Source organism: Athene noctua, chromosome 1, assembly GCF_965140245.1.
Source record: "Athene noctua chromosome 1, bAthNoc1.hap1.1, whole genome shotgun sequence".
Lineage (NCBI taxonomy): Eukaryota > Metazoa > Chordata > Aves > Strigiformes > Strigidae > Athene > Athene noctua.
In genome coordinates this window covers 189320723-189330415 of record NC_134037.1, presented here as the reverse complement: position 1 = coordinate 189330415, position 9693 = coordinate 189320723, and the positions used below count along the sequence as shown (strand labels likewise).

At 41.8% G+C, this 9693-nt stretch overlaps 1 protein-coding gene across 2 annotated transcripts; it reads left to right on the top strand.

The window, feature by feature from the left end:
• The first annotated feature begins 212 nt into the window (after positions 1-212).
• On the top strand, positions 213-8789 carry AKAP17A (A-kinase anchoring protein 17A). Of its 2 annotated transcripts, none has more exons than XM_074907867.1 (5): positions 213-348; positions 713-1929; positions 3966-4114; positions 5150-5390; positions 6829-8789. In XM_074907867.1, the coding sequence occupies exons 2-5, from the start codon at positions 1168-1170 to the stop codon at positions 7759-7761; spliced, it is 2085 nt and encodes a 694-aa protein (XP_074763968.1). In that variant the 5' UTR covers positions 213-348; positions 713-1167; the 3' UTR covers positions 7762-8789. The 2 variants fall into 2 exon arrangements, with proteins under 2 accessions (XP_074763968.1, XP_074763978.1); XM_074907877.1 differs by lacking the exon at positions 213-348 and having other exon boundaries at positions 472-844; positions 1187-1929.
• Positions 8790-9693: the final 904 nt, after the last annotated feature.

Genomic DNA, 9693 nt, shown 5'->3' with positions numbered 1-9693 from the left:
CCTGGGGGCGTGCGCACTGGGCACACCGCGCGTCTGTGGGAAAGCAAGAAACGCGGCCCCGAGGGGCAGCACGGCCAAGCAGCATTTTGTCGGCCCCCGCTCGCCCGCCCCGCCGCCAGGCGTCGCCGTGACGCCGCGGCCATAGAGCGGCGCGGCCATAGAGCGCGCGCCCGCCTCCTTGCCGCCCGGGGGGCGTTCCGCCATGCGGAAGCGGAAGCGGCCCCGGCGGCGCGCGGAGGGGCAGGGTCCGGCACGGGCCGGGGGCGGCGGCGCGCGCGGGGCTGGTCCGGTCCGGTCCGTTCCGGTCCACCCCACCCCACCCCACCCACCCCGCCCCGCTGGCTGCGGGTGAGGCGGGCGCCGGGAGGATCCCTTCGGGGGGCGGGGGCGGGGGGGGGGGGGCTGGCGGGGCGCCCTGGGCCTCTGGCCGCCGGGGAGCGCTTCGGGGAGCTGGCGGCGGGGGGTGCGGGTAGCCCGGCCCGGCGTGGTTGGGGACGGGGAGGCCTCCCCGCTGGCGTCTTCTCGGGCCCTCGCTCAGCCGCCCGGGTCCCGCCCGCTGCCGGCCTTCCCGCGGGCGGGCGGTGGTCGCGGCTGCGGGGTGGCTCCCGGCTCTCCCCCGCCGTGTACCGCTGAGGCGTCTCAGCGCTGCTCGGAGGGAGGGCGGTGGGGCTTCAGGCTTTTCAGTAAAAGGGGCGTTTTTCTCTCGTTGCAGACACCTTCCGTGCTTTTCTGCTGGAGAACGTGGGATCCGCCTCGGCGCTAGCCTGCTGGGGTTTACTCGTTGTTAAGTAGACTTCAGAGCAGTGTGACATCGCTCCGCCAGGCCCTTCCTTCCCGAGAAAGGGTAGCTGCTGCTTTCTGAGCCATCACATACCAACTTCATGTATTCCTAAGATTGTCATCAGCTTCTTGGTTTTTTTCTGAGGCCTTACTGAGGTTTAATTACTTATAGATTCTAGTTGTTATAAAGTAATTTAAGATGTTTGTACTACTCGGTTTTAACTGTCTAATTGACTCTTGTATTACGAGACATTGTTTTAAATTGGGAATGGTTAAATGGCCAAAGAATTAAATTACTTACGGATAAGGGCTATTTTATTTGACTACTGTTGGCCTGCAACTTAAACTTGAATCTTTTATTTTTTTATCCTATGCTTTTTCTGTGTTATGGCTGCTGCAACAATAGTTCATGATACATCAGAAGCTGTAGAGCTCTGTGCTCCCTGTGGGTTATACCTTAAACCCATTACAAAAATGACCATCAGTGTGGCACTTCCTCAGCTGAAACAACCGGGAAAATCCATTTCAAACTGGGAAGTGATGGAAAGATTGAAAGGGATGGTGCAGACTCATCAGTTTTCCACTCTGCGGATTTCTAAAAGCACAATGGATTTCATTCGGTTTGAAGGAGAGGTTGAAAACAAAAGTTTGGTTAAATCTTTTCTGGCTTGCCTTGATGGCAAAACAATAAAGCTGAGTGGCTTCTCTGACATTTTAAAAGTCCGTGCTGCGGAATATAAGATTGACTTTCCTACCAGACATGACTGGGACTCGTTTTTCCGTGATGCAAAAGATATGAATGAGACTTTGCCAGGAGAAAGGCCAGATACTATTCACTTAGAGGGCTTACCTTGTAAGTGGTTTGCAGCAAAGGACTCTGGTTCGGAAAAGCCAAGCGAAGAAGTCCTTATAAAAGTTTTCAAGAAATTTGGAGAGATACGTAATGTGGACATACCCATGCTGGACCCTTACAGAGAAGAAATGACTGGCAGAAATTTTCACACTTTCAGTTTTGGAGGCCATTTAAATTTTGAAGCTTATGTTCAGTATCGAGAGTATGCAGGTTTCATTAAAGCCATGAATGCCCTGCGAGGGATGAAGCTGATGTATAAAGGCGAAGATGGCAAAGCAGTGGCTTGCAATATAAAGGTGAGAAACTGAAGGCTTTTTTATGGGAACCTGTGTGAAAGACCATGTACGACTAAATGTTATTTTCCTCGTGCTTAAAACTTACATCTGTATACTGTCGTGATGACAGCAGGTGACATTAACAGCAGTACTTTTATGGAACGGCCATAGTAGAATTTTTAAAGGAAAATGGTGGAAGAAAAAATGTGTTGTTAGACTATGTGAACAAAGTGAGTGGGGTTTTGCTTTTTATTTTTATTTTAACAAGACCACTTTAGGAGTGAGAACTGCTTATAGAAGGACCAAGTATATGAACATGGCCTGTGTAAATAGTTTTTAGAAACTAATATTTATTTATAAATCTTGTCATTTCACTTAAAATTCTAATTTTGAACCAGTTCAGACATATTTCACCAGAAGGCTGACCTTGAAGTGTATTGTTCTCTCTTGTGTTCACTACAGATGGAAATTTAGGGGGAGAATTTCACAGCCTCAGTATCTGGTCCCTGCACTGATAATGAGGTCTACCAGACAAGTGTTGGAATCGTGCAATTCAATAGCATGTGGCCTGTGCAGCCTGGAGAATAGACAGTTAATCATTCTTCACCTACAGAAAGGCCTCACAAAGATTTAAACGATAATGTTAATCTGTAGCACAGTTTCCTGTGAGTGCAGTACACTTAATTCATAATACTTACATACTGAGTTTTCCAGATCTCTCTCTCTGTAACCTCATTGTCTTAGAAAATACAGCTATGACAGGAGAGGATAAGACAGTCTGTTCAGATGTAGTATCTATGAAAGCATGACCTGAAGAAGACTTGCTCTGATATGTTTGGAGGTGGTCTGTGCATTTACATAGTGGTTGAATGAAATGTCTGTGGGTATATTTCGGTATGTTCAGTGGTCATTCATCAAATCAGAAAGTGTATTTCAGGAAGAATCTTGAGTATTCCTTTGTGTAATGTGGGAACATGCAAATATTTATTCAAATTGTAGTTTAGTCATTAGAAGTGAAATACTGTAATCCTTTGTTTTCTTGTCAGTTTGTCAGTTGGAGCGCAGAAACTGTTTCTACCTTGACCCTCAAGGTTTTAAAGGGGATGTGAAATTCAAACTGTCACATACATGGAGGGGATCAGGGTTCCCAAATTTAGTTTGGCGGTGCAAGTGGAAGCATGCCTTCCTGGCAGCTGCCCTGGGGAGTGATAGGAAAGAGAGAGGTCTGTGTTTGGACTGTGCTGTCAGGACAGACCTCTTTTATACAAGGTCACAACATCTTGTCTGTTTCTAGCTGTTATTTTAGCCTGTTAGTGAAACATCATTTTACATAGAGCCTGGGGTAATTAAACCGCAGAATATGTGCTCCTTGTTCTCTGCCCCATCGTTCATGATGATAGACTTGTGGGAATGTAGCACAGACCCCTGCCTTTGTGTGCGCAGGTGATATCTAGGATGGGAGATTAGGACACCAGGGGTGTGATGTGATGTCTGCTGGTGTCCTGTTCCAGCATTCAGCTAGACATGGGCAAGGTGTGCTCGTACGTCCTGGAAGCTGAGTGTTTTCCTGGGACCCATTGCTGAGAACTGTGAACTGGGGTTTTTTTTCCTGAATTTAAGGATCATAGTTTTAGACAGAAAGGGAGGCCTTTATTTAGGCCCATTTCTACCTAGTCCTGTACAGTCCCAAACAGCATACGTGAGTTGAATGAGTTCCATACATTTCTGTTCTGACAGGTTGAAAACATTGGACAGCCAGGGCCTAAACCATGCTAGGGTTTACTTTTGGATGTCACACAAAAGGTACGCTGGTACCTGATTGTGCTGGTGTGCAGGGATTTAGTTCCCAGTTATCTGGTTATAGTACTCTGGTGCTTGCTCTGGGCACAAAGAGAAGTTAGCTTGGCTTTGGAAAAGGTTTTATATTTCTGATTGTACTTACACTGTAATTTGGATACCTTTTTGTGCTAAATTAAAATGGTTGGCGATTGTGTGGGTAGCCCGGGATTTTTTTCTTTTTGTCTACTTAAAACTGTTTTCAATTGTATCCTGTAAAGGTTTCTTTTGACTCTACAAAACACCTCAGTGATGCATCAATTAAGAAGCGTCAGCTTGAAAGGCAAAAGCTTCAAGAGCTTGAAAAACAGAGAGAAGAACAAAAACGTAAAGAGAAGGAAGCTGAGGAAAAACAGAAAGAGGAAGAAAGGTATTTATCGTTTATTGCTCAATAGACAGACAATATTTAAACACAGTCTTCCCTTCAAAGTTCTACTCCTGTAGCTAAAGCTAAGCACTTAAAACTGAGTGAGAATATTGGGGTGCTTTTGAGGAAATAGGGTTCAGGGATTATGAGATTTGGAGAAGTGTTGTACACTTTTTTTTCTTGAACTGTAATTCCAAGAGCTGGGAATTTGCATGATGTGTAGTCATTCTCTTGGAAAAATGTGCACTGTAAATGAAGAATAGAAAATAATGCACTAGTTCTACTACTAGTGACTTCGATATTATAAATCTAATTTTTTCTTAACAGCAGTGTTTTTCTAGGAGAGGGATGGGATACAGGCATATCTTAACACTGACACTTTAAGAAAATACATAAGTGTGCAGATATCACAAGACAGCTGTTCAGAATATAAACACAAATGGATCAGATTGTTTTAGAGGCTGTGTGGTGTCCATTTATTCCATTAAATTCTCATCGCTTAATGTTTAGATATTAAACGGTTTCTGAAACTCTAGGGTTATTGTCACCAGCGCTTATGTTTGGTTCAAAATATTAAATCTACAAAATACTTTCCTAAAAATCATGCCATTAGACACCTGATCTCAGAAACCTTCAGCCATTTACATAAACTACATTTTTGTCCTCATGACTGAAATAAAAAGCACCAACCCCTGCACACATTAATTGGCTTGGTAATTTTCTTCACACTGTGACGATTCACTGCCCAGCTGCCTGATGCTTTGTTACTGTCTCTGGTGGAATTGGTTTCAAAAATTTTTGTTGTAGCAGTGGTTTATGTTGGATTCCAACTTGTATTTTAAGTATTGACAGTGATGATTGTTTGCTATCACAACTAGTGGTTAAAATGTTCACTGTTTTCTACTTCTGTTTTTCAGTAATCAACAAGACTTACTTAGAAACAAATTTACTCAAAGTACAAAATACATTTTTATATACAGTGGAAGTCTAAAATTTTACCTGACCTAGATAAGGTAAAAAATATTAATCTTTTTTTAGGAAGCAGAGGGAGCTTGAAGAATATGAGAGAGAGAGAAAAAGAGAAGAAAAGTTGCGCAAAAGAGAACAGAAACAGAAAGATCGTGAAGTTCGACGAAACAAAAAGCAACTTGAAAAGCTTCAAGCTGAAGAACAAAAAAAACTGCAAGAGAAGATAAAGTTAGAAGAAAGGAAGCTCCTGTTAGCTCAAAGAAATCTTCAGTCCATTAGACTAATTGCAGAACTGCTAAGCAGGGCAAAGGTAACTTCAGTATTTATTTCAGAAGCTAATGAAAAACCCAGCAGAACAAAGCCTTTTACTGACTTGAGAGGGAGTGGGGAGTGCTGTTCATTAACAAACAGATTTAATACCTCTGAAGATGCTATTTCTTAAACTAAAAATTCAAAAAAGTGCAATGAAACGGTAGTTCACCCTTGGTAAAAATATGCACATATAGGTAAATTGAGGAGTGAACTTGAACCTGTAGTCCTGAATAGCACTTTTTCACTTGTAAACTAATTGGCAGACTTGCTCTTAAGTCCAGTAGAAGAATGTGTAGGCATGATAAAGTGAACTAAACACAGAGCATAAGATGCTAAGACTCCTTATTTCTAATTCCAGTTTTGATGCTGTTTCCCATCTGTCTTTCAGTAGTTCCGTTAACTATTATTTGCAGTTTCAGAGAATGAGCTTTCACTGTTTGATGTTTGAAAATGTGCAGAATAATTTTTCTGTAGAAAAAGCACTGTTAGCTAAGGTTTCGAATGTTAGATCCTGTCTCTCTAACAGTATTGTTATTTTTCATTGAAACAGGGTGTCATTTGCTTAAGACTTACATAAAGCCATGTTCAGGTGTAATGTATGTTAAGTATTTTCTGTAGAAATTAAAAACTGTGTGGCAAAGCACAGTTTTCCTTTTTTTCCTCAGGAGTGTTTTTGAACCCATACAGTGCTATGTGGTCAGTTATATGCTAGGAGAAGGCAGTAATACTTCTTGTAGGCTTTGTGACTTTGAAGCTGTGAAATGTAAGAGTTGTCTGATAAAATAGACCAGTGTGTTTCTTTCAGTCTGAGTTTTGAAGACCACACTAAACTGTTAGTCCTGGTCAGAATAAAAGAGTTTAAACCGTCTTTTTTAGTATCATGAGTTTCTAAAGTGATTGACAAGCTGAGAATAACTTTCCACATAATATGTACATTTAATCATTTGCTGGGTTTATGGACTCATTGTAAAAGTCATCTATGAACCACAGATTGCAATTTAAGAGAAATGCACATTTTACATTTGACCGGAATCTTCAAGTACTGACCCTGATAAATGTAGTTTAATACTTCAAATTTCACATGTGTTTTAGCTTGTGTGTTACACTCGTCATATTAAGGAGCCATAAAGACCAAGCTTTGGTTTTGTCTTGTGAAACAGCTAGGAGAAATTAACACTCAAAAGAGTCTGTGGACTAATGCTAATGTTTCACCTTAGATCAGTTGTGTGTTAGTGGTTTTTATTCGGTTGGTTGGTTTTGGATTTTTTTGCTTTAAGAGGGAAACAACAATTTTATTTTGGGATGGTTAAGTTCTGTTTGTTATATTTTATTCTGTTGCCATATTGCTGATTTTGTGTTATGGTATAACTTGGAAGCATGAGCAGGTCTATAAATATTTTTTATTTATTCTGACCTTCCCTTTGACTATCTTTCAGACAGTAAAGCTTTTGGAGCAAGAACATAATGAAGAAAAGATTCGTCTTCAGCAGCTAGAGGAGAGACGAAAGCTTCAGGAGGCTGAGCTCAAACGTGTGGAGGAGGAAAAAGAGAGAGCACTGGGGTTGCAGAGGAAGGAAAAGGAACTAAGGGAGAAACTGCTGAACAATCTTCTGAGCAAGAAAATGGATGCAGTTAATCAAAACAAGGAAGAAACTGAAGCATCTCAGTCTGACATGCTGAAAACCCCGAGTAGTATTCCACACACTGTGTCATCCAGCTGCATCACTTCTACCTCAGGGCAGGCTGTTACAGGCAAACTGGCTCCTGACTCTCAAAGAGAAGTAGCATCCCCTGAGAATGTACACACTCAATGCAAGTACTTGAATGGCAACATTCATGACAAAGTTCATGTCAGAGAAGGTCAGAAACTTCATACCACAAACTCTGAGAGGTGTTCTGAGAAAAGAAGTTCAGGGGTACTTTCATGTGCTCCTGCCAATAACCAGCAGCAGAAGAACCTCTCTAGCTATGACCAGAATACCTGCAGGAAGGACTCACACTGTGAGCAGGGCAAACGCAGCACAGAGTCAAGGAGAAGAAAGAGCCGTTCGTGTAGCAGCATAAACACTGATGAGAGTAAGGGTAAACAAGAGAGGAGCAGACACAGAAGAGATGCGAGTTATCAGGATGAGAAACGGACGAAAGAAAGGAGGTATTATAGACACTCTAGCAGAAGTTACAGTCCTCGACGAAGCCATAGTCCTCGTCGAAGAAATGTAAGCCCCAGACGTTCACGCTACAGAAGAACTCGAAGTAGTGAACGTAAACGAGATAGAAGAGAAAGAAGTCAGAGTCGCAGAAGTGCGAGCAGGAGACGAAGGCACCGGAGGAGATCACTGAGTAAGCAAAGGAGTACTTGGAGTGGGTAGTGGAGGCCTTGGCTCCTTGGAAAAGCTGTGGTTGGACAAAAGGGCCAGAAAGTTGTAAACGAGACCTCATCGGTGTGACTGCTATAGAAAATGCGTTTGTTTCAACCAATGCTTAATGTGTACCTAGTCCCTCAAATCAAGAAAATAGATGCCTGATTTTTGATGTTCCTTCGTGCTTTGTTGTCTCTTTCTAGGTTTCTACTGCAATGTAGGTATAACCACCTGTGCTCGTGCTCGAGTTCCTACAGTGCTAAAAGCCAACCTGTTTTCTTGATTTTCAGTTTTCTAAACCCTAATTTTAGTTTATTTAGTATTTATCTCTGTATCACCTAATTTGGCTTGAGAAGTACGTGTGTGCCAGTTACAGGAGCTCCAGACTTGACAAGCTGTTACATACAGATTTGATTTAAAATGCTTTCTGGTGCATTCAATGAAATCACATTTAACAAAGTAGAGTTTTTGCTGACTGAGATGCATAGCAGGACTTTCATATAGTTCTTAAAACTGACTATAAAGATATGCAGGATATCCTTTAAACTGCTGATTCCTTCATATGTCTGTATGGTGCCAAGCTTTGTGGCCCAAATTATTCTGGCACGTAATGCCATTTGTATAATAATACTTTCCATGTAAGAGAGGCACACTGATGTAGGAAGTAAGAAGCGGTGGTAAAATGGTTGAAAAGTTGTTCTGTTATTTTGTTGACATATATGGCTTTGTAATTACTTCAGGTGGCACGGAGCCACTTGAAGCACTTTTTCAGGTACATACAGAGCTAGCCATTGTCTTTTGAAAAAGGGGCCTTCTTGCTAAATTATTTTTACTTGTGGTGTTGGAAAGTAAGGCTGCAGTGTCTCTTGTTAAATCTATTTACAAATACCTTTGCTTCTAAAATGCAGCTCAGGAATATTAAAAGCTATAATATTACAGTGAAAGAGTTTATTTTGTCTTTTTATGGTAAAATTAAAAAGAAAACTTTCCAGTGAACTGAAGTTGCTGTTTTCATATGTCAGTATATTAAAATCTGAAGAGTGTTATATGGCAACCCATTTGTTGAAAAAAGCAGTCAACACATTTGAATAATGAAGATCAGCCGCACTTCTTGATGGTCCTGTTATATACAGCAGTGTCAACTGTCAATTCAGTGGGACATGTGCTCTTTATCTACGGCCTTCAGATGACATTTTCCTCACACTGATGCATCAAATCAAAGTGCATCCCTTTCCTGCAGTGCTTGAGGAGCACACTGGTGCTGCAGCTCAGCCTGGATGCCTGGCTGGCTGAGTTTGTCTGCATTGCTTCCAGTGAATCCATGTGGGGTTTGCTTCTTACTAGACCATGTTGCTGAAATCTTTGTAGTTACTAGCTATGGAAGGAAAAGGTAGACATACTCGTATTTTCCTGGCAATTCATGTTTTTAAAGATCTCCAATTAATTCTGTTACTTCTCAACTTTTTGTGACTTCTCTTGTGATGAGTTTCACTGCTGTCTTGAGGGCTAAGAACTAGACTGATTAATCATCTCAACACCACCAGTCTCTTAAATTCTGAGCAGTCGCTTTCCGTGGAGAGTTCATTTTTCTGCTATCGTTGTTAAAGTATTAAAAGCCTATCTACCTGAAGATAAGTTCATCTTCAGTAATGATTTAGCTAAAATCCAATCTGATGTTGGTTGCAAGTATTTGATAAGACTGGTGGGATGCCTGTTTGTAAATGCATGCAATTCTGCTTAGCCTGCTCTTAAATACTGACACAGTCAGTGACAGAATGTTGTCACTATTATGTGACAAGTTTAACTATGGCTGTCAGCACCAGTGTGTCTGAGCTCAGGATTAGATTCTTACTAGTATTTCTGCAGCATATTTCTACTGTGGATTTCCACTGGGATTGATGTGTTGGGTGAGGGTCTAGATGTATTATGTAAGTAATTGGG

Coding starts and splice junctions, on each gene's coding strand:
- AKAP17A (XM_074907867.1), top strand. CDS start 1,168: ATGGCTGCTGCAACAATAGTTCATGATACATCAGAAGCTGTAGAGCTC. Junction 1,930..3,965: donor CAGTGGCTTGCAATATAAAG/GTGAGAAACTGA, acceptor TATCCTGTAAAG/GTTTCTTTTGACTCTACAAA. Junction 5,391..6,828: donor AACTGCTAAGCAGGGCAAAG/GTAACTTCAGTA, acceptor ACTATCTTTCAG/ACAGTAAAGCTTTTGGAGCA.